General features: G+C 38.1%; 2 protein-coding genes and 2 long non-coding RNA genes across 8 annotated transcripts; all 4 read right to left on the bottom strand.

Annotated features, from left to right (window-relative positions):
- Positions 1 to 695: 695 nt before the first annotated feature.
- Positions 696 to 13,786, bottom strand: LOC147499465 (DUF724 domain-containing protein 6-like). Its single transcript, XM_086563481.1, has 8 exons — positions 13,165 to 13,786; positions 11,601 to 11,948; positions 10,660 to 11,079; positions 9,614 to 9,738; positions 6,074 to 6,488; positions 2,368 to 2,964; positions 2,199 to 2,289; positions 696 to 1,671 (listed from the first exon to the last, which is right to left on the bottom strand). Exons 1-8 carry the CDS (start codon positions 13,606 to 13,608, stop codon positions 851 to 853), a joined length of 3,261 nt encoding a protein of 1,086 aa, XP_086419607.1. The 5' UTR covers positions 13,609 to 13,786; the 3' UTR covers positions 696 to 850.
- LOC147499466 (uncharacterized) lies at positions 7,102 to 9,697 on the bottom strand. Of its 5 annotated transcripts, none has more exons than XR_015195882.1 (6): positions 9,210 to 9,697; positions 9,066 to 9,135; positions 8,661 to 8,819; positions 7,736 to 8,583; positions 7,476 to 7,652; positions 7,102 to 7,358 (listed from the first exon to the last, which is right to left on the bottom strand). XR_015195882.1 is itself a non-coding variant. In XM_086561237.1 (5 exons), the coding sequence occupies exons 1-4, from the start codon at positions 9,549 to 9,551 to the stop codon at positions 7,763 to 7,765; spliced, it is 1,392 nt and encodes a 463-aa protein (XP_086417363.1). In that variant the 5' UTR covers positions 9,552 to 9,697; the 3' UTR covers positions 7,102 to 7,358; positions 7,736 to 7,762. The 5 variants fall into 5 exon arrangements, 1 of the variants encoding a protein (XP_086417363.1); XR_015195880.1 differs by having other exon boundaries at positions 7,558 to 7,652; XR_015195883.1 differs by having other exon boundaries at positions 7,607 to 7,652.
- Positions 13,787 to 14,548: 762 nt separating the features above from the next.
- On the bottom strand, positions 14,549 to 21,467 carry LOC147499464 (uncharacterized). Its single transcript, XR_015194483.1, has 2 exons — positions 20,926 to 21,467; positions 14,549 to 15,134 (listed from the first exon to the last, which is right to left on the bottom strand). It is a non-coding gene; the product is annotated as an uncharacterized LOC147499464 (long non-coding RNA).
- Positions 21,468 to 22,038: 571 nt separating this feature from the next.
- LOC147499463 (uncharacterized) lies at positions 22,039 to 23,869 on the bottom strand. The gene is made up of 2 exons (XR_015194484.1): positions 22,858 to 23,869; positions 22,039 to 22,275 (listed from the first exon to the last, which is right to left on the bottom strand). It is a non-coding gene; the product is annotated as an uncharacterized LOC147499463 (long non-coding RNA).
- Between the last annotated feature and the right edge of the window lie 1,851 nt (positions 23,870 to 25,720).

Genomic DNA, 25,720 nt, shown 5'->3' with positions numbered 1-25,720 from the left:
TTGGCGCGTTATATTAAGTAGTACTCAACACTTGCTATTCTTGTGTGTTACGGAACTGACGTATTTGACTGTCCAAAAGACCAAAACTACCCTTCTTTATTGACTACGTAAATGTCCAAAATGCCCTTCTTTGTTTCTCTACTCTTTGTGATTACTGTGATAATATGGTACTGCAATACTGCTCTCAAATCAGTTTCTAGGTCAGAGAACTAATGCTCAGGTTGAATAAGCAAACCAGTACACTGCTAACTAGTAACTAGTGCCAAGAGGCATCAAAGGCTAAGAACATATTCTTAACCTTCTTGTATTGCAGGGACAAATGACTCTTAATAGGCAAATTCAGTTTACAAAAACATAACTATTGTCCAGTAAACGTAACAAAAACAACCACCCTATTCCACGAAAACCATTGTCTCTAGAGTCTAGACTCTAGTCTCTGCACAAAAGTTGCGGTGACAAATGAATTACAGAATTTACATTCGATTGAACTAGAGAAAAATTTTAAGTATAACTTCTGGAAGAATTCATGAACATGGTAACAGGTATGGTACCGCACTCCACATGCCTTGACAGACTCAAAAAGACATTGCTGGCTTGGTAATCTGGTACAAGAGATTTATCAGCTTAGAGTTATCCTAATCAGAGTATACAAACACAAAATGATTGCCTTGATCCTTGAGTGAATTCATATTATGTGTATGAAAATATCATACATATATATCATGTGGACGGTCAGATTCAAGGGGTTCAGCACAATTAAGAGAAAACAAATTACCACTATTATAGGATCACAAGGTGTTGAATTAGTTAGTACTTTTTGTACAATGCTTCGTGGAAGATGAAGACATATTTACCAAGGAGCTGCAGCTATAGATGTGAAATTAACTTTGGTCTTCTGAAGCTCTTTCACAATATCATTATGCCTTTTTTGCAATGAGGCAATGCTAGAGCTTTTGGCCTCCTCTTCCATCTCAACCATTTTCAGCTCCTTCTCAATCTTGGTCACTGATTCTCGAAGCTCCCCAAGTTTCTCACCAATTTCAACAGCTTTAGACTTCAGTGATTGTTCATCATTCCTTTCGCTCTTGATCTCTCCTTCAACTTGTTTCAAATTTTCATCAAGTTGTACGCGGCTATCTTTGACTCTAAGAAACTCCTCTAGGCGAGCTCGTACTGGCTGAACATGGAACCCAAACAATTCAAAATCCTTAAGAGCCTCTAGTTTGATTTCAAAATCGGTCTTAGGTTCATTAAGTTGGGCCTCCCTTGTTTTCTCTACCAAACCTGCAAAGCTCATCATTAAACCAAAAGCTTCTCCTTCACGGAAATACTCAGGGCGTGAAGTTAAGGGTCGAAAATGTGGCTTCTGTCGTATCGAACGGAATGCTTCCATGGACTCAATTTCCTTCCATAGAAAAAAGCTCTTAGCGAAGGGCAAGTTTTCATTTTCCAAAGGTTGTTCATCACTGTTGTGATCAATCTGCATAGCTATCTCAATTTCTCCATCTTCTGCATCCCTGTCACTTTCGTCATCTGTATTTTTATCCACTTCCAAACTCGCGGAACAGTTATCCACATACAAGGGCTCTTGAAATTGATTGACGTTCACTGGTTCTTCTCTCAAGGAGACTGCCATGCTGGACGATATAAGTCGGTTATCTGGGGAATTTCCTGCGCAAGTCTTGAATGATAAATACAATAATTCCATAAAAGCATTCAATTATTCATATAGCATAATTTTATCAATCATTGCAAGAAAAACGAAACCCCGGTCTACATAGATAGAGGTTGCAAATCTTCAACTGGTCAATATTTCTGCCAAATTAATCTCAGCTTCTTTCGATGTATGTGTTGTTTGATTGACATCACTAATGTCTCCGTTGGAAGTGTACAGTTTGGGATCAATGAAACACTTTCCTCAATTTTAGTGTTAAGTCAATGTGAGTCCAACTAAGTAATAATTTTGAGGAAATATTAAGGCATCAAACTTAACAAAGTTTATATGGAAAAGGTTTTCAAGGGATTGAAAAGCTATGATGAACACAGGTTGAAAAAAGAATGTATTTTCATTTAGTACCATTCGCCATTCGTTCGAGTGGCTATGCATGTGTTAAAGGACCTTTGTTCTTCCTAAAGTTGTTTGCCCATTGATACTAATAAAAAATCTTATATACGAAAGAATCTGACTTACTGCATACCTTTTTCTGTAGGTTCTGAAATATATTGACCTCCTGTTTCCAAATTGATAGTTGTTTGTTCTCCTATCCCTTCTTTCTGTTGAATGAATTCCTGCTCAATTTAAAAATCATATTATAACAAGATCATTCGATCAGCTAAAGACAAACACTAATTGGAGCTTAAACTTACATCTCCACCCAAGCTTGTTATGCTATGTGCTGAGGAATGAACAGGAAGATTGTTTTGCATGTACTGCAATTGAGTTTTAGACGAATCAGATGGTTCTATTCTGATATGGGAAAGAGATGAAAAGCTTGTGTCAGCAACTGTTCTGTGAGTAACAGAGTTGTCACAACCAAAATCACTTTTAACTTTCTCTTTACAAATAAGCAGTGTAGGATGCTCGATCGACCGGTCCGATAGACATGTGAAACTATTATTCAAATTTTGACTATCGACTTTCTTCTTTTCAAAGAGAACTCCGTCTCCCTTTGCAGTTGGGCTGTTCAGATTAGAGAATGACCCTAACTTAGGCATGGTTCTGGTAGGCATTGCTCCTGTGGTTTCTTCTATAAGAGACAAGGAGCCCAGTGTAGATTCTCCTTTATTTAACTTCTTGTTAGGTGGTGGAAACTGGGAATTGCTGCCAGGAGCTGCATATTCGATTTTTCTCTTTCTTCTATGTGATTCATCGGTTATATCAGTATTGAGAGCAGTGTTACGGGCTTGCAACAGCTGTGCTTGAGTTTGTTCAACCTTGCCTTGACTACACTTTGTGCCTAAATCCTGAAACAGAAGCTCCTGGTCAGATACATAACTAGTGTGATAGGATATCTGCGGTGCTATGAATGTATAGTATGTATACTCCTAAATGCTATATCACGGATGGGAATAAATACATAGAAGGAAAATCTCTTAAACTCGATCACATTGAACACAAAGATTGCCCACACCAAATGCAGATAACCAAAACTTAATTTCAGAGTGAATTGGCAGTAAAAGAATTCTACAAAAACAACCCATATTTCAAGGTGAATGTGACCAGAAGTGGCATCTTAAACATTCTAACCGAGACATCATTTTGAGACGATAAATCTTTCACTCGTATAGGCAATTACAGAATGCAACACAAACAAGTAAAACAAGCTCAAATATTCCTATGAGAATAACATAAAGTACCCAGTAAAACATCATAACCTATGCAGAACAGAGTCGAATATAAACACGTATGAACTACAAAATACAAGACAAAGACAAATGTGAGCGACAAACAATATCATGATAATCAATACCAACGAAACATTATAAGGAAAAAACTAGATGAGGAGGATGATCATCTAATTTTCAGTTGCTCAGATGCTGGGTAGGGCTTGGATGATGAGGAGGAGAAGTAGGGTATGGTGGAAGCCACTGGTGGCCTGGGAACTCTTTTGTTTGTTTGGGGCTTCTGTGTTCTTGATGTAATATGGAAGATGATATATCAATACCACATAGCTTTTAAAAGTAGGCCAAACCTTCTTACAAATAATTCTTGAACCCATTCCCCATTGATCCATTCCCTATGGCACCTTAGCTCGAATTGACTGAATGTTCTCCTTTTTTTTTATGCTGAAATTGGACCATGTACTGGTTACCAGCATGAACTTCAATCACTTCTCCAGTTCACCATCCAAAATCAAGAAAAGCATCCACTTTACTTGTCACACCAAGTTCTTTTCCCTCAAAATTTCGAGGAGGGGTTGGTCGGATATCTAGAGTGTGCACAACTTCTTTTAAACACCCCTCCACCTCACTTAACTTCAAGCTCAAGTACTGAATCAAGAATAAGCCATACTTGAGTTCCTTGAGCACTGTTGCTGGGAACCAAGCACCACTACAATGTTTATGACGAAGGATGACTTCTGCTGGTGTTCCTGCTGTGATAAACCCCTCATCCATCGCTAGCAACAAGGACAATTTTACTACTATGAGAGACTAGATATTAACTTATGTGGAGGTTTAAAAAATGTAAAACAGTATGAACGTCTTATTTAGACATGAAACTGAACAGTCTCAATTGCATGAATCATGCATCTCAAGTTCTAGATAGGTTACTGCCACTGCATTTAGACCTAAGTTACATTGACACAGATACGTGTGTCCGTATCTGACACGGATACGAAGTGTCTAACATGGAGAAAAATATAAAATTGAGGTATATTACACACAATTTGTGTCCATGTGTGTCGACACGGACACATGGATATGTATCCAACACGGATTATTTTTGAAATATGGCGTGTCCATGTAACATAGATTTAGACATATCACTGTCGCAACGTTTTCTGGATGTTCTTTTATAGTTTTATAACCTTTTCGTGATATCTCAATGGATTGATCATCAAACCACTAGCAGAAAAGATGTGTTACAATAAATAATCCGTAGGTGATGTTTAGCCTAAAGTCAAGCTCCTAGAAGAATGGAGACTAAAAGCGGACTAATACCAGAGGGTCATAAGTGCTATAAGGTCTCTAAGTCCTGTACGGCCAATGGAATGGAACTCAGAATGAATGAACTTAACATGTTTTTGTAGTCTCTTCACAGTCGGTGTTAAATATGGCAATCACATTCAAACTCATTGGACACTGACTCCCTGATATTCAGAAGGATAACCCATCTTCGTTAACTCAATTTAAGTGAAGTCCAAGTGGTTTTGTTTAGGTTTATGGTTACATTTAGTTTCAGTACTATCATTCTGATTTCTTGATGTTTAACCATTGTTGAAGGTTCCGCCAACAAACATCATTTCGTGCCTAACTATTTGGTGTAAGTGTTGTGTACAGAACGAACCACTCTGACCTATGTGATATGGCACGTGGCTAACATTCTCTTTTATGCTCATGGTTTCATTTCTAGTTACTGCAACACTATTTCTTATTAGTCACTTTCAACAAAAACTAATATATTGATAATATTAGTGAGCGTGTATACGTGTTTTTGACCTTTCGTCCTCTCTTAAGGCTAGTTAGAGTTATCATGCATGCCTAAAGAACTGTTGACGTTTTATCGAATGGATTAGCTATGAGCTATCCTTCTCCAGTGCAGTTTTTTCTTCACTTTTTTAATATAATTTCCACTTACCTAGAAAAAAATAAGAAAAAAGCCCAAGAATTGTCTCTAGCGAATGATTCAGATTTACTGATCTACCCAGGGTAATCGGACTTGATCAACGTATGTAAGCATTGCACGAAATGCTGATTTGCTCCATCTCGTCTATTATATCCACGGGCCGCTTCAAGAGAAGGGCACAACCAAAGTGTCTGAACCAACATGTTTTCTAAGTTGAAACAGAAAAGTTTCATCTTCTATTATCATATATGAGATTTGAAAAAGATGAAGATCTATGCATACTCTTCAATGCTGATAATGATGCACACTTTAGCTAAAAGAAAGATAATGATGTACCGCCACGCAGAAACACACGCCACTAGAAATATGGGGAAGCCCCCTCATAGCTTGTATATGGTAATATTTCAAAACGAAAGGACAGAAACATTAGGTGGGAATAACATATCTCAGGAAACAAACAGAGTTATTATGACATATAACACTTCTCCATATTAGTATGAACATAAAAATCTAATAATTCTCGTCGAAATGCATGCTTAATCTATACAGCCATAGGAAACGAGAGTGAATTTATAATTTATCTAATCAAACAATCCAATCTTTGATTCCGGCCTAGTATCTAACAAGAAAAAAATCTAAGCAGAGAATATAATTGCATAAGCTTAAAGAACATACACACACACAGAAAACCACTTATAATCTTAGATCCGCCATCAAAATTAGAAATACCCTTTTGTCAAAAATTTAGCTATGACAGAAACTGAAAGAAAAGTAAATAAGTTTTACCTGTTGCTGGTTTTTAACCCACTTCCCATCTATCCAGTCAACATGAACTCTCAAGTTCTCAGCTCCAAAATCCACTTTCTCTTTCAAAACCGTAAAAAAAACAGTAAACCTCAACAACTTCTTATCAACTTCAATGATTGTACCTTTCTTCCACCCATCATTATGATAAGCATCAACTTCTTGATAACACTCAAAAATCTGGTTGGGCTCTCTAGGTGGTAATGGTCTTACTGAACACTTTTTAACAAAGTCTCGAAGTCGTTGTGATCCCTGTTGATCAGTTGCCCACAAGTTGTCATACTCAACTAGTATCATTCTGTTAAGTTTTATGATCTTTGCATGATACCATGTATCCTTAAACCCGTTCTTTTCATCTAGAACCTCTACTTCTTGCCCTTCCTTAAGCTCCATTCTCCTTCTTCACACTCACACACTCTCTCTCTCTACAGATAAAACTCTTTTCTTCTTTAATGTAGTTTAGTGATCTGAGCAAGGGAGATAAAACTCTTTTCTTCTTTAATGTAGTTTAGTGATCTGAGCAAGGGAGACTAAATGCATGGACAAATTTTTAGAGAACTTGCTTGGAAAGTGGACAATGAAAATGAAGGAAGCAGTTCAAAGTTTACCGCTTTTATGTTCAAAACATATTTTCATGCTTTGATGACATTTCTACTTTAGTGATGCTATTCTTTTCTACTTTGGTAATGCTACTCTGTTATTTTGGTTATTGAGTTATTTGTATAGACAATGGTATCTCAATCACTTCATCTGTGCTTATGCGTGTGTTTTTTTTTGTGGGGGCTATCTTCCTTGAAATCCTATCTGACAACACGAGTTTGCTATGAAAATCTGTGTTAAGGTTGGAGATTGTGAAAGGATCATATATATATATATATATATATATTTTTTTTAACTAGTGTTACCCAATCTTAGTTTTGTGGATACGTTAGACAAAATGTCAGGGGATCGTAGACTAGTAGAGCTCCTTAAAAGGCGCAAACATAGATGTTAGTCTAGTTTCTGATTACTTTTTCTTTTGTCGTAATCATCATTAATTATACTAGAATTAAGTAGCAAAAGATACGGATAAAACTTGACAATACAAATAGAAGCAAACGGAACGGCTGAAGATTGTTTACTGCAAGAGATAAAAATGAGCCTTCGTGATCATGTGATATACTTTTAACGTTTCTGCTCCAAAAGAGTTGTAATACTAGATGGGTGAAGTTGAATCTCATGCACCATTTGATGAGCATATGACAAGTCCTTTACAGTCCAGCTTCTCCTGCAAAAATAAATCAGCAAATAAAACGAGCTTCTATAGAAATTTTAAGAGAAAGAATTTCAGTGGAATTGATGCTGGGAATTGGTGACCAAATGTTCTGGTCCGTCAAAGAATCACTTGATGACAGAGAGCACTTTGGATAGATTGGGCAATGCGCAATCCATATATACCAATATACCAATGCTTGAAGGGGGATTACCTGCAAATTTTGGAACTAAGTTAGCCTGAGATGGCAATGAGTTTCATACCAAAGAGCTCGAGTAAAATGGCATTCCAACAAGTGGTGACAGATTCCTTGCATAACCACATAGACACATAGTAAACAAGTTGTTAAACTAGATAGAACTAAAATAGTGTAAGATACAAAATTTGCATACCTTGCTTCTAGGAAGATGACGACATATTCACCAAGGAGCAGCTGCTACACAAGTAAAATTAAGTTTGGTCCTCTGAATGTCTTTCTTGATATCATTAAGTCTTTGTTGCAGTAAGGCAATGCTAGAGCCTTTCTTCTGTTTTTCCATTTCAACCATTTTCCTCTCCTTGCTAATCTGGTTCAGGGATTCTTGAAGCTCCCTAAGTGTCTCATTCAGTTCATCAACTTGTGAATTCAGTGATTGTTCTTTGTTCCTTTCCTCAGTGATCTGCCATTCTAGTTGCTTCGAAATCCCAGCAAGTTGTAACTGGCTATCTTGGACTCTTAGCAACTCCTCTAGACGAGCTCGTATTGGTTGAACATTGAACCCGAAGTCCTCAAAATACTTAAGAGCCTCTAATTTACTTTCTAAAGCGGATTTAGGGTCGTTAAGTTGAGCCCCCCTTATTTTCTCCACAACATTAGCAAAGTTTAGCATCAACCCCACTGCATCTCCTTCATGGAAATACTCAGAACGTGAACTTAAGGGTCGAAAATGAGGCTTTTGACGTATTGAGCGAAATACTTCCATGGACTCCACATCCTTCCATACAGGATAGCTCTTAGTGAAGGGCATGTTTTCATTGTTCAAAGTTTGCTTGTCACTGTTGTGATTTAACTCCATAACAATCTCATTCCCTCCATCTTCTACATCCATGTCACAATGGTCACCAGTTAGTTTAGCCACTTCCAGACTCATGGAACATTTATCCACATACAAGGGCTCTTCAAATTGATTGCCCGCCACTGATTCTTCTCTCAATGTGACTGCCGTGCTGGAAGATGTAAGTCGGTTATCTGGTGAAATTCCTGCAGAAATGAAGTATTGATCAAGTAGAATGGACATTATAATATCTAAATGCAATCATTAACTGATTCTAACTTACTTTTGCCAATCATTGCAGGAGAATGCGAACCTTCAATCCACACAGAAAGAGGTGGCACATCTTCAACGTTGCTCAATGTTTCTTCCAAAACTAATGCAGTTTCTTTTGATGTATCACGCTCTGTAGATCCCAACCTCAACACTTCCAACAGAGACATTACTGATGTTGATCAAACAACACGGCATCAGAGTTACTTCAGAAAACCATTATATGGTTTAAGGCATATAAAGGGGATGTTTTTTAAACCAACACAAATCAGGCCTGCTAAGCAATACATTCCAGGGGTTCATCTGGCAAAGAACCAGACACAGTCTAAATGTAAGAGGTCTTCCTAATGTTGTTTGTTAATTACTAATATGCTACTAATAGGAATCATATCCATGAAACATTTAAACTACTACATACCTCCTGCTGAACCTTCTGAAACATTTTGTTTTGAATGACCTACTGTTTCTTCTTTTTGATGATTAATTCCCTACTCAAGGAAAACATACATGTTATGACAAAATCATTCAGCCAAAGAAGAGAAATTATTGGAGCGAGACTTACATTGCCAGCCATGCTATTTATGCTATGCGCTGAGGAGTGAAAAGTAAGATTGTTTTGCAAGTGCTGTAATTGACTCCTAGACAAATCACATGGTTCTCCTCTGATTTTGGAAAGAGATGAAAACCTAGAGTCAGCAACCGTTGTTTGAGCACCAGATCTGTCACAATCAAAATGACTTCTCAGTTTCTCTTGACAAAAATTGAGTGTAGGGTGGCCACTGCATCTGTTTGAAGGACTTGTGATGATATCAGTCAAATTATGACTTGTGTCCTCCTTTCGTCGAAGATCTTCTCTTGCTGGGTTTGGGGTGTCAGAACTGAAATGTATCCCCGACTGAGGCATGGTTTGCACTGTCACTTCTCCTTTATTAAACTTCTTGCAAGGTGATGCCAAATCGGCTTTACTTGTTGGAGTTGTATGTAATATCTTCCAATTTTCGCGCAGCAATATCTGTACTTAATGAAGTTCTGCACATATGTGCCTGATCAGCTTGTCTGACATCACCTTGATTACATTGCATGCCTATGTCCTGAAAAAATAAATCCTGGTCAGATTATCCATCTGTTTATATGGAATTTGCAAGTCTCCTGATGCCATGAATATTATTATGTATATGTATGCTCCAAAAAACTAAAATGCAGACATAAACAAATCTGAACATATCACGACCTACCACTGTACCACATCAAGAGCACACTAATCAACAAAAATAATCCAACTTGACCAAATCACCAGAAGTTATATCGTAATCATCCAATCTGGCACATCATTCTAAAATGATAACCCATATGTTCATTGAAGTAATTTTATCTCATCCAATCAGATCAAGTACATCATAAAGGGTTAGTTCATGTGCCGCAAATACAGTAGAGATGGACAGGAAGCTCCACTGGCCTTTTTTCACATTTAAACACTCCGATCAGAATAACACCACTACGCAGTGATACATGATAATCAATGCAACAAAACAAAAAGTAAAAAAGATCAGAGCAACACTCAAAACTTAAGCCACTAACAAAGCGATATCCTTATTAATACTAACAGCGGTTTTGCAAAAGACAATCAAGTTCAATCTGGGAAACTGATATTACTATCATATTCTACGGCTTTGAGAAGAGTAGAGAACCGAGGAAAAACATACAAGAAAGGCACCGAAAAAAAAGTTAGCTGAAATGCCAGAATCAATAGACTTAATTTATTTCCTTAAAAGCATATCACATTCTTTTTTGGAGGGAAATATTAAAATCCAAACACAAATACAGGTTGGAATTCCTACTTTATCTTTCAAAGAAGTCGTCTTCAAGTTTTAAACAAAGAGTTGTACTGTGAATAATATAACTAACAGGAGTATTCTAGGAGATACAAAATTAGAGGCGTTTGAGAGATTATTGTGGCTCTGCCATATCTTTTATACAAGTATATAAGACTAAAAGTGACAGAAATTTCATACCCTTAACTGCTGAACAGATTCCTCACTGATCCATTCAATATGGCACCTTAGCTCATTTTGGTTGAATGTTCTCCTATTGCTCTGATGCTGGAACTGGACCGTGCACTTGTTACAAGGAAGAACCTCAGTAATTACTCCGCTCCACCAGCCATAATAAAAAAAAACGTCTACTTTATCTGCCACATAGAAAGGAATTCCTCTGAAATTTTCAGGAGGGGAAGGTCGAATATGTTTAGGGTGCACAATATCTCTCAAAAGCCCAGCTGCAACACTTAATCTCAAGCTATTATATTGAATGAAGAACGAGTCACTCTTGGTTTTCTTGATTACTGTTGCTGGGAACCATGCACCACAGCAATGTTTATCAGGAAGGCTGACTTCTACTTGCATTCCATTGATAAACCTTGGCTCAGTTGCCTTCTACAAAGAATTGAAGTGCAATTTTGTTACTAACCATGAGAAATTAGGTATTCATTGGCATGGAGATTATAAATTTTGAACAAATATATCGACCTTCTACTTAAACATGGACCTTAATACAATCAGAATTGCTTGATTCATGTATAACAACACAATTATAGAGCATTAATAGTTCACAATTCGGCCTTTAAGGAGGACGTATCGTACACTAACTCACTATGATAAATAATGTCTTATCCCCATGGGGCAGATCCTGGTTCCAGACCAATTCCTACAGACTATTCTGTGCACACACTCTTCTTAGTTCCTACAGAATTTCTTCTGACACACATGAGCTTAAGGACTAAATTTTTAATAGTATTAGTAAAGCTTTAATCAACATGTGTAAGCATTATATGCAAGGATTGTCCATACCAAAATGTCAAAGTGATAAGGGTCGTAGCATACATATTTTTCTAAGTTGAAATAGAAAAAAATTCTACTATGCCAAATTGAGATTTGGAGAAGGAAGATCTGCATACTCTTTTTAATGCTGATGATGACGGAGCACTATTTCCTTCTTCAAAGAACCGTTGTTCACTTGTTTGATTGTCTTCCATATTCTCCCCATTCTTGTTCTTTTTCTTCTTTTCTGCTTCTGACTGAGGAGGCTGTAGTGGTTGCAGTACAGGCAAGATCATTTGAGGGCTTGGTGTGGCAGAACTCGGAGTTATCACCATTTGCTTATTTTGATTCCCAAAGTAACTGATGCTGCTGCCACCTTTGCGACGCATCTTCATTTGAAAGAAAACATCTGTTTGATGGATCTGAGGGCAAATCTTTGCATCCTCAGCATTCTTCTTGTTACTCTCTTTCATCCGCTTGAAGTACTTGTTGATGGTTAGCAATTTGAACATAAAAAGTTATCAAGACACGTTATACTTGTACAAATTGGAATCTACTGCATATTGTTATAAACAGAAATAACAGGTAATATCTGACAGTTCGTTGAAAAGCATGCCCAGTATTTTGCACCCACAGAAAGGAGGGTGAAATTATTACTGTCACTAGATGATCAAAGCAAACATATCTTCTTTGGAGAAGAATTCAAGCTATGAGAGTTGATGTCCAAGACAAGGAAAGCAAAACAACATATTATGTAACCCTACCAATAAAAATAATAATATAATGTTATAAGAAAAAAACAGAGAATGACATTGCCAAAGCTAGAAGAACACGCATGTCAACACTTAAACTGGACCCATAAATACAAAAAGAAAGGGGGTGATGAAATGATGGAAGGTGACATTTTTTGCACATGGTGAAGAAACAAAAACATAAACATAACATAAATACCAAAAAAAAAAGGGATGTACGTCAAGCCACACATGAGTACATGACGCAATTACAATCAGAGATGTCTATGGCAAGACAAGGACAGAGACCACTACCCTTCACTTCAGGGGTAATCATTTAAATAAGATGCCGCTGAAAAAGCTGGACACCTGAATCGACTCACCATGCCCCGACAAGGGACAACGACATGGGAACCCCTGCTTGATAATTGGTTGGTGTTATACATTGGTGCTTCCTTACTCATAAGGAAGGCTATGGTGGTGCTATTAGAAATCGAGCTGGACAGATAGCGATGGCTTACTATGGGCGTTCTAACAACCACTCAACATTCTTTCTAAAAAAGCTTGCTGTTTGTGAGGGTATAGAGGTTGACATTCCTCTGAAATGCAAACATTATTTTTACAAACAACCAGACTACTCAATGGAGAAATCCTCCCTTCATGAAATTAATTGTATGGGTAAATCAAACAAGATCCTCATATCATCTTCTGATAACATACTTATAAGCATATTTCCAGGGAAGCCCATAGAGTGGCCGACCAATTCGCGACATTTTCTGTTGTTTGTAAACCCTTTTTGGGCATATCCAGCTCATTTCTAATGATGCTAATGCCACTTTGTACATTAAATGACTTTTTATTAATAAAATCAGGTTGGGAAACATCCTAAACTCTTACACTAACTAGTGAAAACAAGCTAGACCAAAAGCCCTTATCACATAAACTGAAAACAAAACAAAATAAAATCTACCTGGGGTTGGGGTTTAACCCATTCTCCATCAACCCAATCAACAGGAACTCTCAGCATCTCAGCTCCAAAATCAACTTGTTCTTTCGAAAGAGGAAAATAAACAGTATACCTCCTAGGCAACTTATCATGAACTTTAAGGATTAAACCTTTCTTCCACCCATTATTATAAAAAGCGTCAACTTGTTGATAACACTCATAAACGACCTCATTTGGCATTTTAACTGGTAATGGTCTTATAGAACAAGGGTTAACAAATTTCCGATGTGGTTTTCTTGTTCCATGTTCATCACTTGCCAACAACTTGTCATACTCAACAAATATCCATGTCTTAGCTTTTCTGTTTGGAAACTTTATTATCTTTCCAGTATACCATGTATCTTTATACCCTTCATCTTCTCCTCTAAGTTCTACTTGTTGCATTTCCTTAAACCCTGCTTCTTCCATTATCTTTTCTTCTTGATCACTTCACTGTCTCTTGGGTTGGTTTGAATGAAAGTGACAAGAATGTGGTAAAGTGGGTAAGCGTGAAATGAGAAGGGATGCAGTGTGTTTAAGAGGAATGTGATGGAGAAAAGAGGAAGCAGCTGGAAATGCTACCAGTTTTAAGTAAAAGCCATTTTTATGAAAGAGTTCTGAGAGTCTGCGACATGTTATTTTGGTGTTTTGACTGTTAATGTCCAAAATGACCCTGGTTTTTTTTGTTTTAAGTAATCAATTAAAAATCTTATTAACGTAAGTACGAAAACAATGCACAAATATAGTCGTTCCATGCTGCCATGTGTGACTGTAAAAATGGGTTGGATTAGTATTATCTATTGTGATGTTTGGACTTGATGTACAATCTTTGATTTAGCTGAACAGATTTTTTTTGGGCAAATGCGGGAGCGTGGTATTTTTAGTCGAGGCTTGTGACTTGTTTGACTTGTTTCAACTTTAAAGTGATGCCTGAAAAGGATATTCGAGTAGGGCTCTGGTCATCCAGCTATTTGTGTCCAGTACCAGGGTGCTCAAGCTCGGCGATGAGAGTCTAGCTCAAATTTTTATGAAAGACGTTATTGGAACATAGACGACGTATGTGCGCTGAGGATTAAACAGCAAATTTTTTTTTTTTGCAGGAAGTTAACTTGGTATATCTTATTAATACTCAAAACTTAAGCCACTAACAAAGCGATATCTTATTAATACTAACGGAGTTTTGCAAAGAACTATCAAGTTCAACCTGGGAAATCAATGTTCTTATCATATTCTATGCTTGAGAAGAGTAAGAGAACCCGAGGAAAAAGCCTACATGAAAGGCAGCAAAAAAAAAGTTAGCTGAAATGCAAGAATCAATAGACTATCATATCATATCCTCTTTTTGGAGGGAAATATCAAAATCCAAACGCAAAACGCAAATACAGGTTGGAATTCCTAATTTATCTTTCAAAGAAGTGTTTTCAAGTTTTAAACAGAGAGCTGTATTGCACAAGCAGGGGTATTCTAGGATACACAAAATTAGACGCGTTTGAGATATTACTGTGGGTCTACCATCTCATTTCCTACCCTTGACTGCTGAACCATTTCCTCATTGATCCACTCGATATGGCACCTTAACTCATTTTGGTTGAATGCTCTCCTATTGCTCTGATGCTGGAACTGGACCGTGTACTTGTTACAGGGAAGAACTTCAGTAATTACTCCGCTCCACCAGCCAAAATAATAATAAAAAAAAAAACATATACTTTATCAGCCACATAGAAAGGAATTCCTCTGAAATTCTCAGGAGGGGAAGGTCGAATATGTTTAGCATGCACAATATCTCTCAAAAGCCCTGCTGCAACACTTAATCTCAAGCTATTATACGGAACGAAGAACGAGTCACTCTTGGTTTTCTTGATTACTGTTGCTGGGAACCATGCACCACAGCAGTGTTTATCAGGAAGGCTGACTTCTACTTGTGTTCCGTTGGTAAAGCTTGGCTCAGCTGCCTTCTACAAAGAATTGAAGTGCAATTTTGTTACTAACCATGAGGAATTAGGTTTTCATGATTGGTGTGGAGATCATAAAATTTGAACAAATATATCAACCTTCTACTTAAACATGGACCTCCTTCACAAGGAGATTGAGTGTTTGACTTCGCCAAGTGCTGTGAAACAAAGACTGAGAATACATGGGATGCCCGATCGGTTTAGGATTGCTCGATTCAGGTATAACAATGACGAAACTATTTTAGAGCATTAATAGTTGACGATACGGCCTTTAAGGAGGACGTATCGAATAGCTGGCTCTATATTATCAAATCATCAGGTTGGTAATAAACTACAGGCTGACGAAAGTATTACATTAAATAAGCACAGGTGATCTTAAGCATAAAGAAGAAAGAAGGTTATCAGTGGGGAAAAGGAAAAGTTCTCACATAACAAAGGATAAATTACTATATTTCTATACATGTCTTTAGAAGGCATCTGAAATCAAGATACACCCATGAAAATCCGGTTTCGTTCGACAGTCTACTTTAATAAACATATGTAGGCATTCCGTGTACCAGTGATTTGCACCATCTCAAGTCAAGTCTTAGTCTGCTCTTCCTGGAGTGACTCTAGAGCAGGGCGTGAAGAAAAATGTCAAAATGATAAAGGGCCTAAAGCCAACTAAAATGGGTTTTCATATTTTGATTTAAGGAAACATTTAGTAGCAGTTCTATCATTACAATTTCTTCAGTTGCTATTTGGTATAAACGTCATGAAGAGAATAGCCACTCTAATTTATGTGCTCTCATGGGCATTGTCGCTAACAATCTATAGTTTGATTTCAAATTTACTGCAACATTAATTTTCGTACACTAACTCACGTAGTATCCCCAAGGAGCATATCTTGGTTCCAGACCAATTCCTACAGACTATTCTTTGCACACACTCTTCCTAGTGTCAAGGACTCAAGAATATTGTGAATTGGTATTCTCCTTGAGATACCTATGTCCCTTTTTATAGAATAGCAAATGATATTTACAAGATATTACAATATATCTTCTAGGATATTTACAAGATATTCTCTAGGTTATTTTGGAATGGAATACAAACAAATCTAGAGAATCTAGGGATATGCTGGCAGGTGTGCTATATTAAGAAGAACCCCCTTTGATACCCTCCCTCAAATTGATGTTGGTGAGTCAACAAGCATCAATTTGCTAACAAGGAACTGATGTCGTTGTCTTGTCATTGCCTTAGTAAAAATATCAGCGACCTGATGTTCGGTAGGAATGTGAGGCGAGTAATAACCTTTGCTTCATAGGCATCGCGGATATAATGACAATCAACCTCTATATGTTTTGTTCTCTCATGAAACACCTTTGGATTTGCGGCAATCAGTATAGCACTAGTATTATCGCCATGGAGGGAGTTGGGTTGGTTTGAGGAAAACCTAACTTTCGAGAGAGAATCCCACGAAGCGGACCATACGGAAAGGAGGAGGACCGACATGGCCCGATATTCAGCCGATAGATGATTTTGACACACAATCTTGTTTCTTACATTTCCATGAAATAAGCGAATCACCAAAAACGCACCATCCGGTTGTAGATCGCCGAGAATCGGACATCACCTTGTCCGGCATCAGCGTATGATACTAGATTGAGTGCTTTGCCATGTGGAAAAAATAATCCCGATGGGGAGTCCCCAAAAGATACCAGTACAATCCGACGAGCGGCTACCATGTGAAGATGTCGTGGTGAAGCCATAAACACGCTAAAGTATGAAGCTGCATAAGAAATGTCGAGGTCTAGTAATAGTGAGATAAATTAGACTCCCTACTAATTGTCGATATAAGGTAGGATCATCAAGAAGGTCACCCTCATCCTTTCTTAATTTTACATTCACTTCAAGAGGAGTATCAACTGAAGTGGTGTCTTCCGGCCGTGCAAGGTGGACTAGATCTTGTGTATACTTGTCTTTGATTAAGAAACAACCCATGTGGTTGAGGCGAATCTCTAAACCAAGAAAATAAGTGAGTGCCCCAAGATCTTTCATCTGAAATACTGTATGTAAATGTTGTTGCGGCTTTGTAATAAATGTCACATCGAACCGAGATGATAATATCATCCACATACACCAATAGAAAGACCATGCCATCTTTACTCTTGTGAAAAATAAGGATGCATCATATTGACTTTGGGTAAATGAAAACCGAGTAGTGTGTGCTCGAAACTTTTCAAACCATGCCACAGGAACTGCTTAAGACCATACAAAGAGCGTTTAAACACAAGCGGAGTTAGGGGTAGGAAGTGTCATACCGGAAGGAAGTTTCATGTAAATCTCTTCCTTAAGATCCCCATGCAAGAAAGCATTCTTAACATCCATTTGGTGTAAGCTGCCAAGAATGTGAGGCAGCCAAGGCAAGAAGAACCCGAAGCTGTAGTCATCTTGGCAGCGAGGGGCAAATGTCTCATCATAATCTATGCCATACTCTTGTCGGTTGCCCGGGGCTACTAATCGAGCTTTGTAGCGTTCCAAAGAACCATCCAGCGGGCGAAGCTTAACGAGAAAACACCCACTTACTACCAATAGGATTCACCAAGGAAGGACAAGGTACTACATCCCATGTTTGATTTTGCTCAAGTGCATCGAGTTGACTGCATGGCATTTGCCAACATTCATGTGCCACATTTGTTTATAAAATTAGGAATGGAAATAGAGGAGAGTGGCGGTCATGGAAATATGTGAGGAAAAACCATACCAATTAGGAGAATGAGAAACTTCGGGTAGATCGTCTAGGAACAAGCGCGGAGAGGGTGCGGATCAATCGTCGCGGGAGGGTCAGAGAGAAGGAGTAACCAAAAGGCGAGGCGTCTAGTATAAACTAGACTGGCTGAAATCGATTTGTAGGTTTAGCGAGGGGGGAAAAATCGGGGAAGAATAGAATATATAGAAAGCTTGAGAATCCGGTATGAGAGAGAAAAACTTTTGATTTTCAAAGAAAACAACATGTCGTGAAATCGTAAGCGATGGCGTCGGGATCATAACATAAAAACCTTTCGATGAGAACTATAACCAAGAAATGCACATTTCGCAGTTGAGCGTAAAGCTTAGTTCTTTCATGCGGGGAAGATGAACAAAACAAACACAACCAAATGTATGCAGATTAGAATAACGAGGATGATTCCCAAATAAAGCGAAAATATGGTGAAACATTATCAAGCGAGGGGGAGTAGGCGGTCTATTTATGAGATAAGCGGTAGATAAAGTTTCACACCAAAAGCGAGGAGGAACAGAGGATTCTAGAAGTAAAACCCGAACCATGTCAAGAAGATGTGCTGTTCTTACGTTCGACCACTCCATTTTGTTGTGGAGTAGGCTGGACAAGATCGTTGAGAAAAGAATGCCTCGTTCTTGAAGAAAGTGTTGAAACTCATTTGACGGATATTAAGCCTCTGAATCGGATCGAAGACTCTTGATAGAGGAATTGAATTGATTGTTAATGAGTGCAAGATAATTTTTAAAGATTGAAAACCTGCGGCTTTTAGCACGCAAAAAGAAATAAATCCAAGTAAACCTACTATAGTCATCAATGAAGGTTACAAAATATTTGTATTGTGCATAAGAGATGATAGGAGAAATCCCCATACATCACTATGCACAATATCAAAAAATTTGAAAGCATGTGAACCCGGGCCGAGAAAAGGTAGACTTTTGCTCTTAGCTAGTTTACAAGAAGAACAATCAAAAGACAACGAATCAAGGGAAAGCGAGTTTTTATTGTATAGAAAACCAGATTGAAACAATGTATGAAGTGCAGAGGATTAGGATGGCCTAGGCCGATGCCAATCCTCGGGGCATAAATTAGAACTAGTACAAAAGAAGACCATGCAGAAATGAAAAGAACTAGATTGGGGATGTATGACCAATGGAAAGCGATCGCCCCTCCTTAGGACCCTTCACAATTGTCTTACGTGACATTTGATCCGCACCACACAAACCAGACGAAGAAAAATCACATTACAATTATTATCAACAAAGGCGACCAACGAAATCAAATTAAGTAGATAATTGGGGAGAAACCAAGACATTTTTATAATGGGAGAAATGTCACCCACAGCAGATAATAGGTAGAGAGCTACCATTTTGCGTGTGAATTTTAAGAGGACCAACATAGGATTTGAGATTAAGAGAGAAGTTGAATTATTTGTCATATGATTGGAAGCCCCCGAAGTCGAGATACCAAGGTTGAGAGGATGATTTTTGTTACGAGAAGCCTAAAGCCGAGAGTCGCGAGAAACAATTTGGTGTAACATGTCACGAGAGAGGTGAGGATGTGGCGGCATGAGCATGAACAATAGGGCGGGGAACGGGGAATTAGCAACTTGAAGAAGCGATACCCTTCCTTCTTGGTGGCGAATCCGACACTCGCGATGATGTGACCGGACTCCTTACAATAGTTGCAAAACTTCTTAGTGCAATTTTGGCTATGTGGCCAAAATCCTTGGTGAAGCATTGAGTAGTGTTTGGATCCCATCTCTTGGATCGATGTTGAGCACTATAGGCGACTGAGGAGTGGCAATTGAGCTTCTTTGTTCCATAGAGGCTCGAGTGAGTAGTCTCATTCTTCACGAAATAGATCCCCAAACACACAACCAAAGAAGGAGCGGGATCTCTGTTCATTGCTTGAGACCTCCACAGGTTCAATTCTGACCTAAGTTTCATATAAAACCGATCCCTTTTGCTAATCTCATGTACTTGTTGAACAATATCCAACCCATTAGTAGGAAGAGTCGCGTGAAATAATATCACGAATATTCGCCCCACAAATTGGAAAAACGAATAAAATTCTTCAATGGACAACGCACCTTGAGAGTAGTTACCCATTTCAAATTCAAAATTTGAAACCGACGAGGCGATATTAGGCCCGATGGTAGATGGTCTTCAAAGTAAGTCCACATTGCATGAGCCGCATCTTGTAGAGGCGCGAGTTCGAGGAGAATCACGGGGTTCCACGGATCAAGGATCAAGACATAATTTTGGCATCTTTGGTATCCCAAGAAGTGAATTTGGCGGTTCTTTCCACGACATCGAGGCGTGATAGTGCCATCGGATGGCCAAGAAGCTCCTTTCCTTTACAAATAGCGAATTGAAAGGTCTAGGCGAGAATAGTTCTTCCCGGTGAGCGAATGCAAATAAAATCACTTTTCTCACAAGACATATTGAGAAAATACAATAACGCCAAGAAAAGCGAAAACCCTAGGACTGTCGTGAAAGGCTCAACCACAATACCAAGAAAGCGAAACCACCTTGGCGCTAAGAAAACAAAAAAAAAGAAAAATTTTTTTTTTTTAAAACAAGGGCTCCGATACCATGTCAAGGACTCAAGAATATTGTGAATTGGTATTCTCCTTGAGATACCTATGTCCCTTTTTATAGAATAGCAAATGATATTTACAAGATATTACAATATATCTTCTAGGATATTTACAAGATATTCTCTAGGTTATTTTGGAATGGAATACAAACAAATCTAGAGAATCTAGGGATATGCTGGCAGGTGTGCTATATTAAGAAGAACCCCCTTTGATACCTAGTTCCTACAGCAATTTCTTCTGACACGCATGAGCTTAAGGACTAATATTATTAGTAAAGATTTAATCAACATATGTAAGCATTATGTGCAGAGATTGTCTACACCAAAATGTCAAAGTGATGAGGGACGTATCATACGTATTTTCCTACGCTGAAAAAGAAAAGAGCAAATTTCTGCTATGATAAATTGAGATTCGGAGAAGGAAGATCTGCACACTCTTTTTAATGCCGATGATGATGGAGCACTATTTCCTTCTTCAAAGAACCATTGTTCACTCGTTTGATTGTCTTCCATATTCTCGCCATTCTTGTTCTTTTTCTTCTTTTCTGCTTCTGACTGAGGAGGTTTTAGCGGTTGCAGTGCATGCAAGATCGTTTGAGGGCTTGGTGTGGCAGAACTCGGAGTTAGCACCATGGGCTCTTTTTGCTTATTATACTCAACTAGAACGTTGGTCTTACTTGTTCCATTTATTAATATTTTTATGATCTTTGCAGCATACCACTTGTCTTTAAACCCTCCTTCTGCTTCTCTAACAAACTCCATTTTTTGGTCTTACTTGTTCTTGGGGTCTGATTTTAAGTACAATCCTCTTTTGTTTTGATGCTCATCATTCTCGTCCTAGATCACGTTTGGAATAAGCCTTGTATTCTTTTATTTGTTTACTTGCTGGTGGGGCTTTGGTTGCGGTGCCATCAACTGTCAAGGGAGTGGCCAATTTAGAGCATCATCAACGCCCGTTGTTATAATTGGCTGTGAACCGTCAGCGTTTTTTGGACGGCTGTGACAAATCAAAATTTAGTACCAGCCAATTTGATTTCGTTTTATGGACGGCAAAACTTTTTTTACTTGTCGAATGAAGACTGTGTTTTTGAAGTTTTGTAATGACCACACATATGATAGGCACACGCGTATAAGCCTCAGCTTTACTTACAGCAATAGCGTATAGCGTAAAAGTGACAGAGAGGCTGACTGCTATACCTCTTTATAGAGAATGGTCTGAGTAGTTTTATACGTTTTGACTTACTTTTGGTGATAAGTGTAATGAACAAAACAAAAATTCTATTTTACTTGCTCTCGTGAGCAGCGTGGCTAATAATCTAGGTTATATGGACACGCCGTATTTTGAAACAAATCTGTGTCGGATACGTATCCACGTGTCCGTGTCGGACACACATCAGACACACATTGTATGTGATTTACCTCAAATTTTGTTATTTTACCTTGTCAGACACTTCGTATCCGTGTCCATGAAAAATAATGTCTCACCTAAAAATATTAGTGAGTGTACATGATACAACCGTTCCTTAACACTGACATGACCAACATGCATGTCCAAACAAATATCTCTAGAAAGTGGTCTGAAATCAAATCTACCAAGGGGAATCAGGTTGAATAAGACAGTCGACTTTAATAAGCATACATAGGCATTCCATGTACCAGTGGTTTGCATCATCTTTAATCAAGTGTTACTCTGATCTTCCTGAGAGTGCCTCTGCTTTTCAGCCATTCCTAAGTGTCTTTTTTTCAGCCATTCCTAACACCAAGTTAAATTGATTTCAGCTTCACCTGCATAATTTCCATGTTTTCATTTGTAATTACATTTAGTTTGTCTTCCCATGTTATTTGGTATAAGTGTCATTAACAAATGTGCTGTAATATTTCACTTGTTTTAGTTTCTTTTCTAGTTACTGCAATCCTAACTTTCATGTAGTCACTCACTACAAAAACTAATATATATTTACTAATAATGTTAGTAACTCAACATGTGTTTTAGTCCTTACGCTCATGTGTGTTGGAAGAAATTTTTAGAGAGGATGTTAATCCTTAAATAGACTAGGGGGCAGTTTAGTCTTTTATGAAGTGTGTACATTAGTGTATATGTAATAATAAAAGGAAGGAGATCGTGCTTAAGTTACCCAGCCGTCTCTTTTTCTTTCCAGTTCACTTCACCTTCCCTATTCAATCTATCTTTACTAAGTTTACCCATGGAAATCAGACTTAATCAGCATATGTAAGGATTATTATATCCAGGGATTGCCTCTAGAGCAAGGCACAACCTAAATGTTAAGGGTGTAAAGCCAACGTATTTTGTAAGTTGAACCTGCTACCATAAAATGAGATTAGTACATGAGGAAGATATATACATACTCTCTTTGATGCTGCGGATGATGCACCTCCTTCAAAGAACCGTTTCTTACTGGTTTTATGCTCTTCCGAATTCCCACCATTGTTATTGTTATTCTTCTTTTCGAGGTTGTTGTAGTGGTGCCAGAAGAGGCAAGGTCACTTGAGGGCTTGGTGAGGCAGAACTCAGAGCTATCACCATGGGATCTTCTTGCTTATTCTGATTCCCAAAGTTGTTTCTGCTGCTGCCACCCCCGGCAAGCATCTCCTTTTGATAGAGAACACTTCTTTGTGCATCCTCAGGATGCTTCTTGTTGCTCTCTTTAGTCTGCCCAAAGTATTTGTTGACATTTAAGAAGGGAAAAGTGAGACGGAAATCGGTAAAAATAGGACAAAATGACCATTGTAGCACTGAATTGCAGCTAAGTCAAGATCCTAGAAGTATTACATAAATAAGTACAGGTGATCTTAAGCGTAAAGTTGAGCTCCTAGAAGAGAGAAGGTCATCAGTGAGGGAGAAGAAAGTTTGAAATACCTAACGGTTATAAGTACTGCAAAATTGTTTAATTTAATATGGTCTTTTAAATGGAACCTTGCCCCCAAACTTTGCAGTCTCTTGTTACCACTACCATCAACCACTTGGGATGTTGAATTTGTTGTTGTTGTGGGTCTCTTTCTCTTCTTATGCTCATACCGACCATCTTTTACTCACAGATCTTGAAGCAAACAAATTCTCCTCATAAGCAGCTCTCAATCGTCCAATCATAGAATCAACAATGACAAGGCCCTAGTATTACCAAACTGATTTAAATTCTTCAAAAAGTAAATAACTTCACCATCACTACATCTTTTCTGCAAACACAAATGCCACATATTAATGCCTACTAACTGTTTGAGAAAAGTTGTCTATGAAAAATAAGATTGCAGTCAGTTCCTCCAACAAAGCATAATCAAGTTGATCCTCGGTTTTTTGTTGGCCAGGTTCTCTCGTTTCTCGTGTGAGAGATTATAGAAACATTTTATATATATTGGCGAGTTTGACCACGTGGTCGTGCATTAAGGTTAGGGGCCGTTTGTCTTTTGGATACCTTTTATTATTATGTATCAAAAATATTATTTCCAAAGTATAAATAAACCATAGATTCTTAATTTTCTTAATTGCAACTGTTACATTCTAATATTGCACCACTAAATTAACGGTTCCGTTAAATAAATTAATTTACATAATATTTTTTGTTGTTAATTGAAAGCCCATCAATTTGGTTAAATTAATGCTATTACTTTTGCAAAATACTTAATTAGTATACTGTACAGTATGGGGGCGTGAGCAGAGAATTGAAAAGGCGTGGAGAGGGAGAGGGTGGAATGGAGAGTAGAGAGGAAGAGAGAGAGGGAGAGGAAGAGGGAGAGAAGAGACGAGGACAGACAGAAACCAACCACATAACATTTTGGCCACAGACCCCCTTTAACTGAGCGTTAAGCTCCATTTCACTTAATTACCTATCAATAAATAGATTTTACTACTATGAATTCTTTAGTCCAAATGTAGTCATTTTCAAGATGGCTTCCAAAACCAAAATTGAAAGGCTTAATATGGGTTTATGTCCAAAGTGCTTGTACAGGTTAGTTATTTTGCTAGGTATATTTTTTTGTGTAGATACATATAAACTTTGTGTAATAAAAATGGGCTGGGGATACGCAAGGTAGCTGCTTAAGTCATGATATGGTACTGGCTGTCTGTAGCTTTTGTATTTGAGCATGCATAACCGTGGAGGCGTAGATGGGCTAGCAGTGTGTAGTTAACTCAAGCAGATCATTTCTTATACTATAGTACAGTCAGAGAAGTTGTAACCATTTATTAGTATGAAGGTTTTGTACTTAATTTCTTTGAAAATAAGAAGTAAAAGAACTACAAAACATCTAAAAGAGCTCTAGCTAGAAAACTAAGCCAATTTTTCATAACATTAGCTGATACGTCATGTATGCCCATCTTTTCTCCTTTGTTTATTTAGCATAAGCTCAGTGGATGGTTATCATGTTTCTTCATTGTTCCCACAAAGGAAAGCAATCGAGGTCATACTTGTCATGTTGATCAACTTGTTCACACCATAGGAGAAATCCGGCTTAACCTTAATTTTTTTTGAAAAAAAATTAAACTAGGGTTAGGTATACCCTCACCTGTATTAAAATCAAGAACTTCTTACATAGACAAGTTCACTGGCATCCTCTTTTACATAGGCATATAAATCATTATCTAGAGGATGCCCAAATTGGACCGTACAAATGCTATTTTCCTACGCTAGAAACAAGCCCATAAGCAACCAACCAAGCCAAGCCCAAAGACGAAAAGAACCCAAGACTTCATGTCTACCAGCCTAACATGTTCAGGCCCAAGATATCACCGGATGGATGCGGGTGACCCGAACTCCACCATCTCTACCCGCCAGCACCAGTGCCTAAGTTGGTTCTTCCCCATCGCAAGGCAACAAACAATTCAATTCAATGCTCATCAGGCAAGAAATACATTTACAATCCCAATTGATCTACAATATCGACCCATAGAAACCCGGTTGTTGAATGCATCCCTTAGCTGCTACGCCTCACTTGTTTGTAGCCAAACTAAATATTGATTCAAGTCCCAAACTTTAGTAAGTTCACAAACCAAATCCAACCTTTGCTCGGCCGAAACTCCAAGAGCGACCACACTATTGGAGCCAAGCATCAACACAACCCAATCTCGGAAGGATTTCCAAACCTACCATCTTTACCCATGAGCAATGAATAATTGAGCCAAACAAATCTTTTGGATAATAAACTTACAGATCTATCGCTAGATCGAGATCCAACACTTCCAGCCAAGTACAAGCTTTTGTTGCCTCTGAGGAGA

The sequence above is a fragment of the Coptis chinensis genome, chromosome 5 (genome assembly GCF_015680905.1).
Source record: "Coptis chinensis isolate HL-2020 chromosome 5, ASM1568090v1, whole genome shotgun sequence".
NCBI classification, from domain to species: domain Eukaryota; kingdom Viridiplantae; phylum Streptophyta; class Magnoliopsida; order Ranunculales; family Ranunculaceae; genus Coptis; species Coptis chinensis.
This window is presented reverse-complemented; position numbering and strand designations above follow the sequence as displayed.

Bases quoted from the DNA above. Each gene is read 5' to 3' on its own strand.
- LOC147499466 (XM_086561237.1), bottom strand. From the start codon at position 9,551: ATGCCTCAGTCGGGGATACATTTCAGTTCTGACACCCCAAACCCAGCA. The intron at 9,136-9,209 runs GTAAGTCTCGCT...TTCCTTGAGTAG, and splicing joins TAAATAGCATGGCTGGCAAT to GGAATTAATCATCAAAAAGA. The intron at 8,820-9,065 runs GTATGTAGTAGT...GATCAACATCAG, and splicing joins TTCAGAAGGTTCAGCAGGAG to TAATGTCTCTGTTGGAAGTG.
- LOC147499465 (XM_086563481.1), bottom strand. From the start codon at position 13,608: ATGGAAGAAGCAGGGTTTAAGGAAATGCAACAAGTAGAACTTAGAGGA. The intron at 6,489-9,613 runs GTAAAGCCGATT...AGTGTGAAGAAG, and splicing joins ATTACATACAACTCCAACAA to GAGAATGGAGCTTAAGGAAG. The intron at 2,290-2,367 runs GTAAGTTTAAGC...TAAATTGAGCAG, and splicing joins TAACAAGCTTGGGTGGAGAT to GAATTCATTCAACAGAAAGA.